Below are 21,758 nucleotides of genomic sequence, written 5' to 3' on the forward strand. Positions count from 1 at the left end.
GAAATAATTGTCGTTGCTCAGCCCTTCCACACATCCCTTTTGTTTTCTCTCATGAAACTGCTTTTCATCTCCAAATGCAAAATATCCTGATAGACTTCTGGCTGCTGGCAGCATTTAGGGGTCTTAGAAAAAGAACATCTATTCTTGCTGTAGTCACTGATGTAGAAGATCCTCCTCCTCCTCGTTTGCCCTTGGCTTCCTGCAGTTCACGGAAGGCAAATCCACACACACATTCCTTCCACTATTTCATATTTACCAACCAAGGAGAAGAGTATCCTTTACTCCTCATTTGCTTATGACAGCTCTTTCATCTGCTGTGTTTTCCCTCTCCATTTCTGGACTTCTGATGCTGCCTTCCCTGTTTGCTATGTGGCTGCGCATACGCTACGTCTCTTCCTCACAGCACAGCAGGCACTAGAAAAGCCTAAACTGTCATTTGTTAGATGAATTATACTGCTCAGCACAGCGCTTGGGAACTCCAGCAGCACCCCGGATTCCTGGCTCTGATCACTTGCCCGATCCTCTCAGGTGTCCAGGCCGGGCAGCTTCACCCACTTCCATACTTGCTGCGTATAGCAGAAAGCACTAGTGCTTTTATTGCAAAGATTCTCTTTTCCGACACTTCTCTGACAGCAGCGGGGTGGATGGACCTCCCGAGTACTTTTCAGGCATCACCTCAGTGTGCCTTCTTCCCTGGCGAGCCCCGCGTGTACTCACAACAGCTGTGAATCTACAGCTGCCTACTCCCCCACACCCGACCCCACCGTACGCTTGAGGGCCAGCGAACACGGTTTCAGACCGAATTTATTCCCGCCTCAACGCCCGAGGTGGCTGCGCGCCGCACACGGCGCCACAAAGCACCCCACTGCCCTTCCCGCCCTAACGGCCACGCACGCGCACTGCACCCGCCCCACCGACAGAGGGCGCAAGCAGACGGCCGTGCGCATGAGCGCTGAGGGAAGCGGCTGTGTCACTTTCCCTTTCCGGGGCGGGCCCGTCTAGGCCGGCGGCGAGCTTTGCGCCCCGCGGCGGTGGCGCCGCGCACGCGCGGAGCGGGTGGCGCCGAGGCCGCCGGCGGCCAGGTGAGGGGTGTCGCGGCCCGGCGCGCGTTACCGCTGAGAGCGCGGTGTGACCGTAGTGCTCGGGGCGGCCCGATCTCGGCTGGGACCGGCCCCGCCTCGCCGCGGGGAGGGGCTGCGCCGCACCTCTCGTCCCGCTGTGCTCCGGGACGGCCCGGCCCGGTCCGGTCCTGCCCGCGGGTGAGGCGCCGGGGAGGCGGGCGGCCGTGAGAGCGCGGCGGTGTGGGAGGCAGCGCCGGGAGCGGGCTGGGGGGGGGGCTCGGCGCTCGCCGTCCCGAGCGCTGCTTGCGGGTGGGTGTCTCTCAGTTAGTTACCTCGTTAAGGGAAGATCGGCCGGCAGCTCGCAAAGCTTCCCTTGGTGGGAGCCGAGGAACGGCCTGGAGTTGCGTCTTTGGGGGGACGCCGGTCGGATGCCGGCATGAGGTTCCGTCCGCAGAGCGGTCGGGCGTGGAGCGGGCTGCGTGCGGCGGTCGCAGCTCCAGGGCCCGCAGCTGGAGAGCTGGGATAGCTGTCTCGGCCGTAGGGTTTGAACTTTGAATGGTGCTGTGTGGAGCCGGGAGCGGAGCTCTGTGAGCTTCGTGGGTCCCTTCGACGGGGTGCCTGGCTGACAGAAGGGGTGCTTGTATTTTATGTATTGCTAGCTCTTCTTCGCACTAGCATTCCATACGCAGTGCTTTCTTAACTAATGTCTGCTTTGGAGAAGGATAGGTAACAGAAGCTGGGATCCGGCTCCTTCATTTAGCACTTGTCCATATCGCAAACATTCAGCCATGCTGTTCTGGTAGTGACTGCAAAGCAGGGTTATCTTCATAGCTTTTAATCCAGTTAAAATTCATACAGATTACAATGTATACTGATAACTAGTTTAAAATGCCAGTAATTACTGGATTTCCTGATCGTGATTCCTTGATAAGTCCTATCAGATGATTCTATGAATGAGACACAAAGCAGGGATAGCACCTAGGTTGCTTTTCCGTAGTTCTGACAGCTCCATATCTGTTAGCAGGTCAGCAGGTGTGACTGAAGACAGAAGTAGAAATGAGGCAGAAGACTAGTGACTAAGTTTTCTTCTGTTGAACATTCTTCTGCCTTTACAGGCAGCCACTTAGCATGTCAGCAGTGTTATTTAACATACGGAATTCATTAATGGAGGTGCTGAGGCTTAAGAATTTCAAGCACAATTCTAGCCATCAAGTGTAAGGACCTTAAGGAGAAACTTGCTTTCGGGGGTAGGTTATTCCAGAATATGTATGTTGCAGTGTTACTTGAGGTAGATGTCACTAGTCAGGGCTGTTAATGGGCTCCTGCTCTGTCTGTTATGTGAAGTTCAAAGTTTCTGTAATTTTAATTTAAATATACAGCTCTAACATGAGATGAAACTTGAAGGAGTTGCTTTATAGGAAATTTTTATGAATAGTATTGGTCAATTTCTGTGTTTCATCCTGTCAGCTTTTTGTTAGCTAATGTCTCTCCTACCTTTTATAAGAGGAGAAACTGTTCTTAGTTTTACAAAAGCCTACCTACCCTTAGGAAGCATGGGAAGGTTGTTACAAGTACGTGTCGCAGGAGGCCATCATGTAACTGCATTTTTCTGTTTTGTCACTTCTAGTTCCAGACTTTCAGAATTTTCATTCAGAAAGGGTATGGGGAGGCATTTCTAAGGCCACATCTCCACCAGGAGTGACTTGCAGGTATACTATGTGTTGTGCTTTTAGCAGTATGGATTTCTTCATCCCTATCTTGTTCTCTGATCACAAGACTTGCTTCATTAAGAGAGTGAAACAGACTGTTATAACAAAACCACAGCTTTGCAGGTTTCAACTGTGTTTGTTGTGTGGGCTTCATCCAGCATGGCTGACTTATTTGCAATCCAGCTCCTAGAATAGCTGTTCGGAAGACAGATGTAACCTGGGCAACTTTAATTCTTGGGAAAAAATTGTTTATGAGTAGCTTTTAGCTTGTTTTGCCTTTGTAGGAAGAAAAGTCGCTCTAATATTTTATTTGTCTATTTACATTTCATTCTTTGAGTCATTTGAGCTACCCCTAAAGTCTCCAATTAATTTACTGGCAGCGTAGAAAGAAATAAGTGACTATTCCACTTCACTCAGAAGAGCCTTGTTTTAGTTGCAGATGACTACTGTACACTATATATCTGCTATTTGATCTTGGTTAACCATCGTGCTGAACTTCAGAGCCATCCAGTAGAGCTGGGCATTGCATTTTTGCCAGTTCAAGAAATTACATTCATCTATAGGGATGTGGGATGTGGGCATGGTGCTGATGGGAGGGTGGTTGGACTTGATGGGGACTGGATGGTCTTAGTGGTCTTTTCCAACCTTAATGATTCTATGATTCTATTTACTAACATTTGTGGCTATAGAAGTTGTGAGTTGTTGCCTCATCTGTCGGAATTTTTAGCAAAGTTAGAAATATGTACTGTGCTCCCAAAATGAATGTACCGTGCACCAGTGATTTTACGTATGGAATGATTCTACTTCAGGTAATACAGTAAGATTGGCAGATCTGTGCTCTGTACTTGACTTGCCAAGCTACTGAAGGAAAGAGCTGAACAAGATATGGTCATCTGCCCTTCCGCCAAATCCATGTCTGTAGTACTTCTGACTCCTCTTGGATTTATCCACTGGCAGTGTTCACAGCAACAGCGTGTTTTAAAAGAGCAATTGCATTCAACAAGAACAACAAAAAAACTGTACTGTACTTCTGCTTCAATTAATTTCTTTATTTCTGTCTTAGATTTTTCGACATGTTTTAACCTACTCTGAAGGACCCAACAGCCACGTCAACTGTGGTATCATTCCCTTGTAGTTGGTACAGGGAACTGAAAGATTGGATTGTGGGAACTTCCTTGAAACTTAAGAAATTAGCCTGAGGCAGGTGGAAGGCTTGAGTCCCAAAAGTTCTACAAAGTAATGTGATGCAAAGAATTGTGGCCTGTCTTTTCTGTTCTCAAATGTGTTATTAAATATGAATAGTTCAGAGTGTTTTGCAGGGAATGAGCAGTGGTTTCACTGGCAAGTCTTTGCTAACCTAAATCTGTGATAAAAAGCAAATGTGAAGCTGGAAATTTAATAGAATTCCACAGATTGCTTAACAGATGCCTCAAAACTTTGATAAGATTTCTGCAAGGACATGCATAGCCGCTTCTGACTTATGCTGTTGGATCTTTTGTTAGATTCAGAGGAAGTCTCTGTTTTGTTTTTTAATGGTTTTTATAGTTCCTCAATGGAAGAGGTGTTGAAGACAGCCACCAGCACTGGGGAAGCATGGAGACAAAATAGTCATGTACTGACACCCTCAAAAAAATACTGAGCACACGGATGGAAATGAAGAGCTTGAACCATCACTTCAGCATGGCAGCAGCTGAATCTGACAAGGACTCCGGATACTCAGGTTTAGAAAGACTGTGCTACTTTTTTTTTTTTCTTCCTGTTTTCAGAGTGCTGGTGATGTTGGATAAAGCTGACTCCAACCCTTTGCAGTTTGTGTTTGATTACATGGTAGGGTCTTTATATCTAAGGCAGGTTAAAAAATAATCCTACCATCAAAATTTTTGGAGTGGAGCGTTGCGTAGTTCATCCTGTGAGTTTCAGTGGCATGGGAATATAAAAATGTGCCTAACAAAGAACTGAATGGAGGAATCCTTTTCTTCAGAGTCTAGAAGTGGGAATGGAAATTAACTTTTGTTCTTTGCAGTGATCAATGAACTATTGGATTATGTCATGTAATGTCTTGCAGTTTGACTGGATTGTCATTAGAGCCTGATTGTTAGTAAAAAACCGTGATTTTTGTAACATCAGCAAAATGTAGACAGTATGTTCTGTTTTAATAATCAAGAAATAATCATACAAAGATTTCCTTTAAAAGTTAAAAGTGTTTTTGTGGGAGGTACTGTGCACACTGGGTTTGTAGGTAGCAGATTTAAAAATGCAAAAGATTGCAGCATGGACCTGAATCTGCTAGCTCTTTTGAGTAACAGTCTTCAGAGCTGACTTTGTGGTAGCATGTCATCCCTTGGAAACTAAATACAGATGAACAAAAATAAATAGATTTTCATGGAGACAGTATTTGCATCAGAACTATTGTGAAATACGAAGTCTTTTAATAAATAAAGGTCACTTAATAGCTGTCACAAAAGATCTAATTTTATTGGTGTTGCAGAATTGAACTTTATTATTCACTGTGCTTAATTGAAAGGGCACAGAATAGTAGAACAGAAAGGAAACAGTAAGCATGCTACATGCAAAATTACTAACAGCTGAATTCTACATTTGGCAGATGGCAGTTCAGAGTGCCTAAGTGCTATGGAGCATACTGACTCTGAGGATGTCCTGAATGCACTGTGTTGGAATGCAGAGGATGGGCCTTGGCCTTGCCCTGTGACCACAAGCAGCTCCTTTCCTGCACTTTCTCCTATGGTTGTAATGAAAAATGTTCTAGTAAAGCAGGTAAGGAAAAAATAATATATCAGAAAATACTGCAAAAAATTTTTTTTTATATTTTCTTTTCAAAAAGGATTATATTAAGTTGATGCAGTCCAAAAAGTAAGCAGTAATTTGTAAAGTTTTGTTAATAACAACCCCTCTTTTGGAGAGGCAGCTAAAACTGCTAAGGGGGGAAAAAGATGAAGTACAGAAGCTGCATTGCATCTGCTCTTTGTCTCAAAGGGATCTGCAAAAAATAGATCTTTATGATGTTATTCAAATGGCACCAAAGATCAAACCAGAATAAGTATTTTTCCATTCAAAAGCTGATGATTTCTTGGTCTAGTACTAAATGTGGAGGTTGGTGGCCCTGCATGTGGCAGGAGGGTTGGAGATTCGTGATCTTTGAGGTCCCTTCCAACCCTGGCCGTTCTGTGATTCTTAGTTCAGTTTAGACAAAGGAGTGGGATGATTGATTTTGCTTTCCACTTCTTAGATTCTAGAAGTGCTTTAGATGCAATATGAAGCCTTCATCTAGAAAGTTATAAATGAACAAATCAAATCTGTATCTAAAATTAGTTTCAGTATATTTATTTGAGCAGCTTTTTTCTTAATTACATGTCATGTCTCACGTTGCAACAATTACATTCCATGTTTGTACCTTCCAATATCGTGTTATGTGTTACTCCTCTAGCGCTTCTGTGACATCAAAAAGGTCTGTAATGTGACAGAAGATGCAAAAGCTACAAGTTTGAAGTACTGCTATACTGTTAGGCTTCTCGCTTCTACTCGTGTTGATAAACAAGGCAAAAGTACTTCAGCCTATTTTACTATTAGAATACGTATGAGAATACAGTGAGAGTGAAGAAAAAAGAAATAGATCTTCATTCTTTTATACTGAATCTGTTCTGAAAAGGAGAAAAATCTGTTAAATGCTGTGTGTCAGAGCCAGCATAGAGGTGGGTTCTTGCTCATATTTCATAGAATCATTAAGGTTGGAAAAGATCTCCAAAACCATCTAGTCCAACCATCCATCCATCACCACCATGCCCACTAAAATGTGTCCCTGAGTGCCACATCTGCATGTTTCTGAAATACCTCCGGGGCAGAGACTCCAACAATTCTCTGGGTAACCTGTTCCAATAATTTGACAGGTCATGCATTTGTTGGGGCACATGGTTCTGATCTGAGCATTGTGCTTCATCTTGAAGCTTTTTTTTTATAGCCATGTTCTCAGATGTGTGGACAGAACGCTCATGACTTAAAACACAAATGCCCAGGTTCTCTTGTAGTAGGGAAGAGGCAAGCTTCACCACAGACTGATAGCTGTTGGTCTGGGGTTCAAGAATTGGGCATTTTGAATTCTTGATTTTGTTACAAATAGGAAGGAGAAGTATCCATATGATACACATAACTTGAATGTTGATAGTGTAGCAAAAGGAAAAAAAGATGCAGAGGAAGATGTAGATAAAATTACCAGACTCAGTTAATTGGAGCAGTTCATAACATTTAAATCTAATTATTTATGGATAAGGGCAGTCATTTTAAATTGAAAATGTTCATTTCAATAAGTAAAAGCAGCAAGACAAGGTCAGAATGATGGAGTGTCTTTCTAGCTCTTTCCGCTGAGTCTTGTTACCTCAAGTGGTCATGCTGGTCATCTTATTAATGTGCTCTTTTCAACACAATTCTCAATTAGGCTCCCTGGACCAAAATAATAATAATAATAATAATAATAATAATAATAATAATAATAATGATGATGCAGTGTCCCCAGCTACCACAGTTTATCTGTTTCAGTCTCGGTCAGCATCACCTTCTGTCTTAAAACCACTGTGTTTCTGCTTAGTGATGTTTATCTGCTGTCCTGATTTCAGAGTGCAAACAGCTAATTATGTTACTAAAAAAAATAAAGCAGGAAGTGATTCTGTGGAATACAGTAGTGCTGAGGTAAAGTTTGTAGAAGTTCATAATAGGTGAGAAGGCTTTTTAGGTGAGTAACACTGGTACGTGCAGGATGTTGACTGCAGAATTTGTAAAACTAAATGTCTCCTCTACTAAAAATGAGATTTTTGGGCGTGACAGTAAGAGCAGAACACAATGAGAATGGAAAGGACAAGAAAGTGAATAGTGGAGATGGGAGTAGGGGATAAAAACAAGAGCATGGTAGACTGTTATCACAGTTCTTTAGGCCTCGAATTTGGGGCTCCAGTATGCTGGGTACTGCATAAATAACAATTTCTGAGTCCAAAGCCTTGCTCTTAAGGTTTCATGTTCTGTCTAATGTTTATATAGCCATGGTATGTATATATACTTGCCCATTCTTAATTTGTCTGGGTACCTTTCTTTTGGATGTGTTCTTTTGTCTGTGAAATAAGGAACTAATGTTAACTACTACAGAGCTTCTTGCCCACTGAACTCAGTGTCAGAGTTGGTAATTGAATCTCATCGCCGAGTCTCAATATCTGAATCAGTGGATGACGCCCACCTTTGTCAAGTTAAGTCTTCTGCTGACAGGGGTGGACTTCAGCAAAGCATGTTAGCATTTGCCAGTTTAAATGTTCTGAGGCTGAAGAAACGAGGCTGGATTTCAGATGAATCAAAATAGTACAGAAAAGAATGAAATATTGTAGTGCTTCTAAAACTAGTGCCCTCAGCAGGCCTGCAGTAACATTCCAAATAGTGGACCGTAGAAATTGGAGAAACAGCAGAGAGTATATTGTGCTAGAAGAAGTGAAGATTTTTTTGTTTTTGTTTTTCCTGAAAGAAATACTATTTTTTACCAGACCATTTGATACGTCAAGAGAAAGGTGTGCAGGACAGGAGATCTCATGAAGTTCCCCAGTAGTGTATTTGTGAAACAAAAGGTAAAGTCTTGTAAAAATTGATGTATTACCCTACCTATATTGCAGAATGTGATTTGTGGAAGGACATAAAAACTTGAACACTTTTCTTGACATATAATGCTTTTAAGGCATTGCACAGGATTTCACCAAAAGGATGGAATTAAACTGTCTGGGGCTTAGAACAGGCAGTTTTCCTTGAATTGGTTGATAGTCATTATTTTTTCTTCTTTCAGCTTCATGGTTTTAAATTTATTGCAACTGTTTATTGTACTCGTGATTCCAGGACTTACTGAGCAGCTACGTTAAGTAATGTCTGTATTAAATAACCATTTCAAAAGCTTGCTGTAAGAATAGAAATGACAGAATTGGAGTTGCTGCATTTCAACAAAGAGGGAGTCTGAATTGCTCCTGAAGTGTCTGTGCTGTCTCCAACTCTTCTGGAATATTTCATAATCAGAATTTTTCAAGTTTATTTTTCAAATTTTCTGTGTACTTCTTCTTTAGCCTCAAGTGCAGTAATAATTTTACACTAGCACTGCATGATACAAGCATGCACTGTAATTCTTATTAGGGAAAGTGTGTATAAATTGAATTGTTTTTAAATATATTCTCTATGTATGGTTTTCAGCTTTGATTTTAGTGTTACGTTCTGTTGTCAGAGAAGAGAAGAACAAGTTTGATAATAAGCTGCTCACAGTGTGTTACCTTGTGTAGCATGTATCAATTATGAAGAAATGGCATAATTCACCTGTTTTGCTTAAGGTTTTTTAATCCTTATCAGTAGCACTGCTGTAAGAATTGTTTTTCCCCATTTATGCTTCTCAGGGGAGTTCATCTCAGCTCCAGTCTTGGACTGTCCAGCCATCCTTTGAAGTGATTCCAGCTCAGCCGCAGCTGGTATTTCTTCACCCATCAATCCCACCTCCCATTAACCCTCACCCTGTCGGGAAAAAGAGAAACGATCCCACTAACTACCTGCCCATCCTGAACTCTTATCCCAAAATAGCACCACAGCCCTGTAAAAGAGATCACTCCTTCGATCTAGAGGAACATCAGGAAACCAGTTGCCATAAACGACTCTGCACAGAAGCATCTAAAATGGAGACTTCTCCTATATCAAGGAGCACAGGTTTGTCTACTAGTCCTTTTGCCCATCTGCCAGTTAGCTGTAAGGCTCCTCAAGATTCTAACCAGCAAAGTTCTTCAAGCTTGATGACAACTGGAAAAGTGTCAACTCTTCCTGGTTTACATCGCGTTTCTGCTGACACTCCAAAAGTTCCAGGTTTGGCTTCTCTTTTGCCTTTTGGAACTCTACAGACAGCAAAGTGCACTCCTCATGAGAATGAGAGTGCATCACAAACTACAATGCAGTCTGCAATGTGGAGCCTGCCACTGATACCAGAAGAGACTTGCACTACCCCCGAGCTGCTTTTGCAACAGCAAAGTAAGTGCAGACGCTTTCAGAATACACTCGTTGTGCTACGCAGGTCAGGATTGCTAGAGATCACTTTAAAAACCAAGGAGCTCATTCATCAGAACCAGGTGACTCAAGCTGAGCTGGACAGGCTGAAGCACCAAACACAGCTTTTCATAGAGGCAATAAAGAACAATGCTCCACAGTCATGGGCAGAGCTAGAAGCATCGCTAACAGGTTCAGATAAAGCTAATAGCAACCTTGAAGACTCCACTTATCCAAACATGTAGTAAAATGGTACATAGATGTTAAGTTATTCCCGTGCCTCCTATTTCCTGTCTCAAGCTTTTACTTGAACATTCTGAGTCCAAGATGTGCAAGGTAGCATGCCATTCACAGCTTGTCTTTACAGCCATCTGTGGGACTTGGACAGCACAGTGGGATCTTGGCAAGATGACTACTCACTACTCCAGTATGACCTTGAACTCCTTGCTAACTCTATACTGTCTTGGACTTCGGAAGCTTGGATGTGCTCTGCTGGCATGCTCCCATTCTTGCTGTGAGAAGACAGTCATTTGCAGAATTCTGCAAGCAAGTCTTTTCCTATTCCCATCTTCAGATTGTCAGTTCTGAGAGTGGCATGGCAAAACAGTCCCCAGCATTGGGCTATCACCGGTTGCAGGAAGGGAGTTGGTGTGAGGAGAAGATCAGTTTGGTGGGGTGCTATCAGACTGTTGCTGACTGTCGATGGAGAGTCTTGCTTTTGGGGTTACAATTGTTTTGAATTAGTGAAGATCTGCTTGTGGTGAAGCAACATTCTGTATTTATTGCAATCTTTGACCAAAGTGACAAAAGTCTTAGGAGCCCGCTGACTTGATTTTGTTGAGTATATGTTGGATTTTGGTCTGTAAAGATGAATGAAGGAGAATTGCAAGGCTTGCATTGGAAGTGTTTGTTTCAAAGCTGTATTTATTTGCACTTCCCGTTAGTGACTAAAAAGTGTACGGAGCAAAAGGCTTTAGATTTTCTTGGTAGAATGCAGAGGCATTTTTAAACATTGTGCAAGAAAGACACTTGTTCACCAGAGTTAATTTGGCAAGACTAGTTAAATGTTATTTTATCCTTTTTTTTTTTTTTTTTTTCCTGTGAAATTGCTCCTAGTCTTGTTCAGCATCTGCATCAGTGACCTTGATGATGAGGGGATAGTGTCCACGCTCAGCAAGTTTGCTGATGATATGAAGCTGGGAGGAAGCACACCAGAAAGCTGTGCTGCCATTCAGCGAGACCCGGGCAGGCTGAAGAGTTGGGCAGGGAGGAACCAGATTAGGTTTAATAAGAGCAAGTGTAGAGTCTTGCACCTAAGGAGGAATAACCACATGCACCAGTACAGGTTGGGGGATAACCTGCTGGAGAGGAGCTCTGCAGAAAGGGACCTGGGACTCTGCAGTGTGCCCTGGTGGCCAAGAATGCCAATGGTGTCCTTGGATGCCCTAAAAGGAGTGTGGCCAGCAGGTCAAGGGAGGTGATCTTTCCCCTCTACTCTGTCCTAGTGAGGCCTCATCTGGAGTACTGCATCCAGTTCTGGGCTCCGCAGTACAGAAAAGACAGGGATCTGTTGGAACGAGTCTGGCAGAGGGCCGCTAAGATGACAGAGTGCTTGAAGCACCTCTCTTTATGAGGAAAGGCTGAGCAACCTATGTCTGAAAAAAGAATGCTGAGAGGGGTTTGATCAATGTCCGTAAATATCTAAGGTGCTGGAGGCAAAGGGACAAGGCCAGACTCTTTGCAGCAGTGGCGAGAGGATGAGGGGGAATGGCCACAAACTGAAGCTTAGGAAGTTACACACAAATGTGTTTGAAAACTTCTTCACGGTAAGGGTGAAGTGACGGAGCACTGGAACGGGCTGCTCGGAGAGACTGAAGCCTCCTTCTCTGGAAATGTTTAAGATCTGCCTGGATGCCTACCTGTGGAACCTGGTCTAGGGAGCCTGCTTTGGCAGGAGGGTTGGTCTAGATGATCTTTAGAGGTCCCTTCCAGCCCCTACAATTCTGTGAATCTATGCAATCAATTGCTAACAATGAAAAAAAGGAGAGAAGTGAGAGTAGAAGGGGCTCATGGGAAAACAAGTCCTCCCATCTCCCTTCCCTCCTTTTTTTTGTTACTGAGAGAAATTGAGTGAATATGTGTATTTAAAAATAACTAAATAAAAAGATGTCAACTTGGAAAATCTTGCTGAAAGTTTTATCTGCTTGAGTTTGAAGTTAAACAAAACCATTTTTGTCCATGTAACTGTGTCTCATCCCTAGCCTGCTTGACATTAAATGTAGTTAAGGGCTAACATCTTATGCAGTGGTATTAGCAGACATCTGCAGTTGTCAGTTGCAAAAGCTATTCTACAGATGTCAGTTTATCTAGACACTTTTGTCAGTCCCTCCAGTAAAAAGGGTCTGTTTGTTTGCTTTTTACCAGAGGCAGGCTGTACAAACGAACTAAGAACGTCTCTTCCTATGAGGGATAAGAAATCTGGATTGATTATAGCGTGTTCATTTCCACTTGAAAATGCTTTCCAAAAAATGTGCCATATAGATTTCTGGGTATTTTGATGCTCTGATCACTTCATTTCAGATTCGTAAAAGAGGTATTTGAAATTATAGTAGAACTCTCGCTAGTTTGTGGTTAGACCCCTTCATTTTCTGATGCCTTTGGGAATTAAGATTAGAGAAGGCTGTGGAGAATGCTGTTCTAGACTTCCTAAAATACACTCAGTAGAAAAGGTGCAAGGGATTTCCCTGTAATAAGGGGTTTCCCCCTATTTAGGGAAAAACCAATGTAAAGAAATGCTGTAGATGTCTCATGTGGAGGAGAAATGGGAGTCATGTTTTCCCTACCCAGAGGCCTAGAGATAAATTTTGTGTCAGGGTTCCCCATAAAGCCCTTTATGAGCTGTAACAAACTAATAGCAGTGTGTTTCATTGTTCATCCTGTTCTCCTGCTGAACTGCTGTGCTGCTGCTCCTGTAGCACGGTACATAGGAATATATTGAGACAGATTTTTGAAGACTGTGTTGTGTTTTCACTATAATTGTGCATAATAGGATATCCCAACTTGCAGCACAGCAATATCAAAATTGAACCAGAGAAACCAAAAGGCAGGAAAGCAGCATAATACAGTGCAACAATGTAGGACGTAACTAGCTCTTCCAGAACTGCATGTGATGTCTGCATTAAATGACAATTGTTGGGTGGGTAGATATGGTGGGGCCCTGTGCCATTTGTGTAAGAATCCCAGAGGATAAGAGCTTCTTAGAGGAAGGAGTAGGAGGCAGTTCCATTGATCTGATACCTTTAATAGTCTTAGAGGTGTAGTGTGGGAAAGTGCATAGGATATCTATTCTATTTTTCTTAGCATTCTTATTCTGTCTGTCAATTATAGAGAGGAATAGGAAGTTCAGAATGTGTTAATAGGAAGTGATTGTCTTCCTAGAAAACACGATGGATTCAGGTTTTCTCTAGAGATGAAAGGAGGTAAGAAAAATGAAGTTGAATTCCAGCTGTATATGATGAGTGAGTACACCGGTGACCTCTTAAATGATTCTGTGTCATTACTTCGAAGGGACCTTCAAAGATCGTCGAGTCAAACTGCCTAACTGCTTCAGGGCTAACTGAAAGCTAAAGTGTGTTAATGAGGGCATTATCCAAATGTGTTTTCTAATATTTCAAGCATGGGGTATCATCCCCCTCGTAGAGATTTCCTCTAGGAAACTTGTTCCACTGTTTGACCACCCTTACAGTAAAGAAATTTTTTTTTTTTTTTTACTATTTGATCTCCTTCCTATTTCTGTTGCTCTGTTGGAGTATAGGGAATGGAAAACCTGGCCTTGCACTGGCAAAAAACTTGGCCTGGCACTTTGGCTTAGGGAACTTCTAGCTGCTAAAACTCTCTCATAGTCCTCTCAGCACCACGTACATTTTTCCCTGACAACACCAAGAGTGAGCTGAAGTGTATGCTTACAGCTGATAGGCATTTCAAATGGTTAATTTGTATAAGTATGTATTTGATAAATCTGGAATAATGTTCAGCAGCTGGTCAGAAATCTACTGGGCATCAGTGCAGATTTAAAGAGGTTTTGCTGAACTAGAAAAACTCTAGTGCTCTGTATGGGTAAGGCCAGGGCCCCATAGGAACTGTATCCCTAGACAAATTTTGCTTCAAAATTTGCAGTTACCATAAAGGATTTTGAAGGCCCTAATAACAGATACATTGTCAGATATCTTTCTGTTCAGTTTCTCTTAGCTGCCTTTATTCCGAGAAGTCCTAGTAAAGCTTTAAACAGTAAGGACTTTCCTTTCTTGGCTGCAATTTAATAAAACAGCATAGCTCTGGTGCTCTTTTGAGGAAAATTAGTTGACTGTATTAGGGCAAGAGTAGATGTTGAGTCTGGGCAGGGATCTGGAAGCGGTCCAGTGGAGATGAGCAGAAACATTAACCTCTTTAATTGGAAACATGCAAGCATAAACTTAGAGGGCTTTTTTGTTTTGGTTTGGTTTTTGTTTTTTTTTTAAACTTTAAAAGTGGCAAGACAAGTTGGTCTAAAGCACGTGTCCCAGTCTAAAAAGTCAGTGAGATGGTCTGCTGGGGCTTCAATTCTAGCTACAATTAGCAAGCAGGGTATCTTCATGGCTCAGACAAACTGCTGTTTTTCTATTGAGGTTAAATAAACATTGGTATTTTTGATTACTTTTGCTACATATTTTTGAAGATCTACTGCTCTAGTTGGAATGTAAACTTTTTCTGTACCTTTGGAGTTCATTGTCAGCTTTGAATACAGTAGCCTAAGAGCCCTGTTATAAAACATGACCTTTTTGTTAAATCTTTACAGAAATAGACTGTGAAATATGAATCAAATAAAGTATATAGTTGAAAAACATATGGATTGGTCTAGTGCTGTTGAGCTGCCATGTCCTTGATTCCAAATCATGCTTTACTTATTTCCACAAGACCATGTTGTCCATGTGGGAAAGTGCAGATCCAAAAGTGATACTATGATTTCTTACTGAAGAGTGACATGTGAGCTTTAACAGTGTATGTGAATTAAAGGATTTCTGGGAGGAGCCTGACTCAAAGTGGCCTGTACAGAACTCTAAAAATATATTGCAGTGCGTGACCATTGCCATAGATTTGTCATGAAAACTTGGAAGAATTTTTCAGTTCCTTAACTGTTACTTCCATGTGATGACTGTACATTATACTCACTGTCTGTGCAGGGCAAACTCCTACACTAGCTTAATCTGCCAGCCAGATACGCGTAAGGTCTGAATTGTGAAGGGTATGGATAGTTTTGTTACCAAAAGGATTACTTGGGTGAAAAAATTTAGTCCTTTTCTTGGAGGAGAATGCTCATCAACTAAATCTGTATCCCAGATTTTCAGTAAAACAGGTTTTTCAAAATGTGGTTGTCTTTTCTTCAAGATCAAACTTACAGCAAGAACTAGGCAGTCATTCCCAAAACACCCAGCAACGTCATGGCTTGAGATACTGTCATAAAGTAAGGTACAGGAGATTCTGCTTCAAGTTTTCTCTTTGAGCTAGGTGGAACAGTGACTTGAACCATATTGCTTTACATCCAAAGAGGAGTGCCATCAATGGAGGTCTTTCTATTCACTGAGAGTGCAAACTCACTGTTTGCAGCCTTTGTTCTCCTGACAGGTATAGGTACAAGTAAAGCAGTAGATTTTTTCACCAACACAGTGTTTCCATCTCTTCTGGCTCGATTTTTTTACACTATGAAGTCTATCTACAGGATATTAGGCCTGCTAATCTTTATTTCACTGAGGACGAGTCTTGCTTCTTTATCTTTCTGATAACACAAAAGTCTGAAAGGAGCGGAGTCCCCAGCAGACTTGAGCTGAGGACAAAATTTCTGGCATGCACTAGGCTGTAGCTTGCTGTTACTGCTTTTTTTTCTCTCTATTCCGGGACAGAAATAGGGGCTCCTGCCTACACAGTTTTACACTCTTCCTTTATCTGTGTGTTAATTCCTTGCAGGCAGCTGTATAGTGTAGCCATACAGTTCTCAACTGTATAATGTGTTCCAAAGTGTCCAAAATGCATGAGACTTCTGTCTGTGAGACAAATTTAACTTGCTGGAGTGTAAATTCCGCTTGTCTGACTCAGAAGACAGAGGGAAACAGTGTTTTGGCCTCCTCTATTGTGGAGTGCAGTTTCCAAGACTTCCTCAAATTCTTGTTTGAACTAAAGTGCATCTTTGAAAGAAGCATCCAGCCCTCATTTGAAAGCTCCTCACAATGAAGAATCCACCCAAGTTGTTCACAAGGTAATTACTTACAGTTAAAAATGTGCCTTTTATCTTGAACGTCATCTTTCAGTATCCAGCTGTCAGAGCTTTTACCTTTTGTCTGCTAAACTGAAATGCATGCTGTGATATTGCTCTTTTCACTATAGGTATTTATAAACCGAACAAGTCATTCCTCAGCTTGCGTTGTTAAAGTAACTGTTTAAGCTCTCAATTTTTTCCCATCCTTTGTTCTGGTCTCTGGATCTCTGGTGCTCTTCTTCATATCCCTTAAAATTATTTAAATGCATTTTTAAGTGGAGCACTTAAAGCATAACAGCATTGCAAAGAGTTCTGCCATATCGACTTTCCCCACTGCTACTATCTCTCATTTTAGTAGCACCTATGGTCTGAAGACTAAATCTTCTGTGGACCTGCTAAGGTTAGTGACCTCCTGTCCCTTAAGTATATTTCCGTAGTCCTTTGAATTCAGTTTGCATCCAGAAAGCAGGTCAAACTGATTTTAAGTCACCAGTCTCATACATTACTAACAACTGCTTCCTTCCTTCTAAGCTGTTTCATCTTTAGTTATAAATAATTCTATGTTGTATTCCAATTTAAAATAATATTAAATGACGTAGACAGGAGCAAATTTTAGGCTGTTTTTGTTTCAGTGGAAGAAGGCAGTGTTTGACAGATTACTATATACAATCAAGGGACCATAGTTGTAATACATTTCACACCATCCAGTTAATTTCATATAATTCTGGCATCAGAGTGTGTCACATAGCACATTTCAAATACCCATCAGAGGTATAAATATATCCTTGTTTTTGTCCTCCCATCAATTTCCAATTCCATTTAATCAAAGTAAGGTCTCAATTTTATTTGGCCAGTTCTATTTCTTTTAAGCTTCATTAATTTCAGTTATTTTTGCTTTATACCTGCTTAATCAAAAATTACAGGTTGTTCTAATGTTTTCTCTATGTTCTGCAGTCAATGTTCGTTCAGATCCGTCTTCCTATCTTCTGAAAAACTGGAGCTGTATTAGATTTTCCCTCCCCTAAGTCCACTGAAATCTTGCCTAGCAGTCTGAAATTCATTGCAAACACATTGCTGGTCCATAGAGCTTTTTGTTAGTTTGTGTTAAATTTTCAATCATGACTTATTCAGACTTGCTGACTTAAAAATATTTAGCAATTGTTGTTTAAAATATCTTATTATTTTACTTTTTGAAGTGGAAGTCAAGCTGTTGTCATGATATGAGAAGAATACATCTGGCCTTTCTCTGATCACTTATTCTCTTGATTTTTTTTCTGGAATGCTTTTGCTATTCTGCACTGCAGCAGTATGATTTCCATCTTGAAATGGAGCAGTGCCAGTTTAAAGATTCCTCCTACATCTCATGCGTTTCAAGAAATGGAGGAAGTAGGGCTTTTCAGGGCTGAAAGAGGAGTTTCCTCAACTTCTTCATTGTTTTCTTTTTATTGTGATTAAATTAATTGGAATAGTTTAATGGAACTGGAATGCCTCTTACTATGACCACTTAGGCAGTTTCACTTTTTTTTCCATAACAGTAGCAGGGTTTTTTTTTTTTTAGGCCACTTAAATTTACCAGAGCTAAGAAATCCAATAACAGACAGAAAACCAATGCTTATTGTTTTTTAATAGATAGAACTGCTTGAAAAATTGATATGCTTTGAATGGAAAACTCACGTGTTTTTATTGGAAATGAAAATGCACTTTGTCTGGAAGCTCAGCGTTTTGCAGCATTGGTCGTAGCATCCATTTTTCAGTGAATCTTAATCAGTGTGGAAATGCTCTGGGCAGTGTGGGTGGGCAAAGATATTTCCCTTTACCTTCATCACCTTTTGAATTGTTTTGGGTTTCCTGTACAGGAAATGGGACCCTAGCTTTGAAGAATGGTTCCATCACCTCATGCTGAAGAAGCAGAATCTCCTGTAGCAGGTCTCCTGAGGTGAGAATAAAACTGCACCTCCTAAAGAAATTCTTAGCTCAGCAAATGCAATTTTTTCCACAATGCCCCTAAAATGTCTAATTTTAAAAAATAAAAATAAAATAAAGGGTTTTATTTAGTACAGAACACTGCCATACCAGACAGACCTTGTGCTATACTTCACAGAGGCAGTTTAATGCAATGAGAATTTTGTGAGTTTTGTGCTTAATGTGTAGAGTAAAATATGAGTAGCTACTAGGAAAATTATTTTTACCCAGAATAAATGTTAATAATGCTTATTATGTTGTGCTACAGTTGCTTCCCACCCAGAAGTTAACAACAATATCATCAGCAGTTTTTCAAAAAGTGAGTCTTGTGTGCTACAAAATATAGTGTCAAATCAGTTTTGATGCAGTCAGGGTATTCTCAAGGCTGGTGATGTGTTGTCAAGACAGCAGCATTTCAACTGGAAGGGGGCTGTTTTTGTCTTGACACACCAAAAGAGCCCACAAGAATTATGGTATTTGGTATGTATGGTATGGTTTTGTCACTGAGAAGGTGATTGTGACTGTCGTAAGGCTGCAGGTACCAAGGCAGCAGTCTGACTGATACCAAGTAGGCTATCAGTGTTACCTGCTGGACATGCATATAAGAACACATGAAATACTATGAAGTTATAAAATCTCAGTTTTATTCAAGGTACCCACTAGCATCCCAGTTCTTAGAAGTATTTGATCCTTTGAAACGTGTTTTTGCTAAAAGTTGTCTCCCATGCTAATGCTAGTGCTATGCAGCATGGCCAAACATGCTCGGAGTTCAGGAGAGGACAGCTTTTATCACACTGAGCTTGGCTTTCCCATCTCATTATTCATTATTCTACCCCTGACCATGCTTGCAACAATTCTTGCACAATAAAGCTTTCTGAGTTCACTCTGAAGTGGGTGGCTGACATCAGTTACATGAGAAAGGGCCAAAATGAATTCCCAAACATTTGTTTCCACACTAATTGCACAAGTAAGGCAAGTCTGGACTTGAAGATAATCATTTGAATACTAAAAAGCCTCCAAATGGATAATGGGCGCTGCAGCCAGTCCAAACTGGAAGAAAAAGAGAGGTGACTGCTTGAGGTTTCGTTGCTGCAGCATTTGTGGTCTGCAATGACAGCGCATCAGTAGAGGCTGCCACAGTTAGAGAAGCAATGCTGTTCAGCATGAGGGGGTGTGTGGAGGCACCAATGGCTCTGACAAGCTTGTAGCGGTTAATAATGAAGCTGAGCATTCAGGAAATGCACCTTCTGGCCACAGCCATGCGGTTTACTTCTATGAAAATCTATGAGATGCGAACTTAAGGCCTGCTTGCACATGAAAAATGCTACCCTGCTCATTTTTTTCTGCTGCCAAACTTGAAGCAGTGAAATTAGGCAAAGCAGAATGATGCACTGCCTCTGTCTGATCCTGAAGCCAGCAATGTTACAGGAAGCATCACTGCAGTTTGTAAGGCTTTCTTCTTTCAAATTCCATCGCTTCTCCAGCACAGTAACACCTTCCAACCAGAGATACTGCAGCCATCTGATGTAAAAGCCCTGAGTTTATCGGTGTGCTTGGCTTGGTGACTGGAAGCAGATGAATGCCAATAAAATAAAGATTTTGAATTCCCAGGGGTGAGATTACTTCCTGATAGCACTTTTCCTGTTCTCTGTCATTATAGCAGCTGTGCACGGTTGAGCACATATGGGGAGATCAGTTCATCTAGATATAGTGGCAGTTAGTTCAAGCACTCAGCAGTCCTGCAAAGAATCACCATTACCCCTTAAAAAATAAAGACAATAACAGCAATAGGCCACTGTCTGCATCTTGTATTAGTATGGAGAAGGGAGGAAAACAGTTTGTTGTTCCCCTAAGTCTAACTTAACTTGGGAGCATTTCCATAATTCCATTATTGCTCCCGGTTCTGATGTGAGATCAGTTCTTAGCACATCATTTTTCAGTAGATGGGATAAATCATTTAAAATATAAATGTGACTCAAAAGAAGTCTCTGTTTGCCTGGAATTGTTTCTGCTTGGAATGGAACCAAATATAGCAGCACTCAATTCTTGAACTCTTTCATGCATTTCCATGGCACTCAAGCTGCAGGTCAGAACTGCTTTAACCCAAACATTCATAGCATTCATAACAACATGAAGTTGATATTGGCAATTATGTGCATACTTACTGTCCAACAGGTTGTACCATTAGCACTGACATATCTGACGTATACTTTTGGGCTTTCTACTTTTTTCAGATTTCCCTGGTCTCTATTTCAAAGAAGGTCTTGGTGTAGAGGTGGTATTTATGATGTGTAATATCAGCTCTCAATCCTGTTTTAGTGATTGGGATAACAGTGCTCTCAGTGCACTGTAATTTTCCATTCCTTTTTCCATAGTCTAAAAAATCACATCAGGTAAAAGATAAAATAAGAGAACTTTGAATGAGGAACTGGTCGCCATATGGCTGACGCCCAAAATCTCAGCAATTTGAGGGGATGGAAGCAGAAAAAGATGAAGTAAATTCCACAAAATTTGTACCATAAGTAGGTGGCAGCTGCTAGAAAAGAAAAACAAAAGCAGAAAGGAAAAAAACACTGATAAGCAATGCTATGAGGATGCATGAAAATAGATCTTAAGGTAACCATCCACACGTAATATCCTAATCTTTTTACCAGATTTCTTATTAAAAAATCGCGTCTCTGCATTTTTTCCCATTTGATCTGGATTTATAAGCTGAAATATATTTTGATGGTGGAAATGAACTCACTCGCTGCCATCGCTGGTTACTTGTTGTTCTCCCCTCCTCTTTTCTCTGGCCAAAGAGAATGCTGTAGGCTTAGGTTCATGGCTTAATGCTGTGAATCACACCCAGCTCTAAAGCACCTGGCACCATCGTCACCACTGCTGCATGGAATAATTTAAACAACAATATATGATTGGAATTGAGATGGTCTAAGGCTCTGTTCCTTCTATCCTTGGACAAAGCACTTGGATCTTCTTAACTATAATGTAAGTATATCACTAAAGAAAAAACAACATTTGTTTCTTATTGTAAAATCTTTAAATTTCTCTTGTAGGAATTGCAATATTGGTATTTTCTCCAAGTCATGGCTGTGGGCTGCCATGGTTCTGGTACTGAATTTTCTAAAGGCTGAACATCTGTGTAGTTGTACTAACCTATCATTTGTTTCATTTTAGTGAACTAAACTATATGGCTGCTGGGTTAATTTCCCCTAATGCAATTCCACCAGTGAGTATAGAAACTTACTCCTTATGGAAAACTGAATGGAAGGTACATGGAGACTAAAATCTCTTTTTGTATGCCTATAACAAGGGAAAAATTTAAAATATCTCCACGTTGACAAGGCTATGGGTGTAAAGAGGGTGATAGCTGGCTGTGTTGCATACAAACCCTCTCCAGCTTTTGTGGTGTAAGCAGACATCTATCTTGCCCACACACATATATTAATTCATGCCTGCACATGTCTTTTTCCTCCCTGGTGTGTAAACTTGCTCAATAAACTGTAGTAATGCGACATGTGAAATAGAGGTCAAAAGCCTGGAGGCTTATCAGATGTTACATTTTCTTATCTAAAAAAGTTACAGTGTTTTAAATCAGAAAAACATGTTGATCTCAGTCCTGGAAGGCACTGAGTTCTGCAGCCAAACCAAGAGAACTTAGAAACAAATGACTGAAATGAA

The 21,758-nt window shown here is 41.1% G+C and overlaps 1 protein-coding gene across 1 annotated transcript; it reads left to right on the forward strand.

Moving 5' to 3' along the window:
* Positions 1 to 4,417: 4,417 nt before the first annotated feature.
* Positions 4,418 to 10,071, forward strand: CIPC (CLOCK interacting pacemaker; the record flags this gene model as incomplete). The annotated part of the gene is made up of 3 exons (XM_079537130.1): positions 4,418 to 4,490; positions 5,376 to 5,545; positions 9,193 to 10,071. 3 exons carry the CDS (start codon positions 4,418 to 4,420, stop codon positions 10,069 to 10,071), a joined length of 1,122 nt encoding a protein of 373 aa, XP_079393256.1.
* Positions 10,072 to 21,758: the final 11,687 nt, after the last annotated feature.

The sequence above is a fragment of the Tetrao urogallus genome (genome assembly GCF_951394365.1).
Source record: "Tetrao urogallus genome assembly, chromosome: 6".
NCBI classification, from domain to species: Eukaryota; Metazoa; Chordata; class Aves; order Galliformes; family Phasianidae; genus Tetrao; species Tetrao urogallus.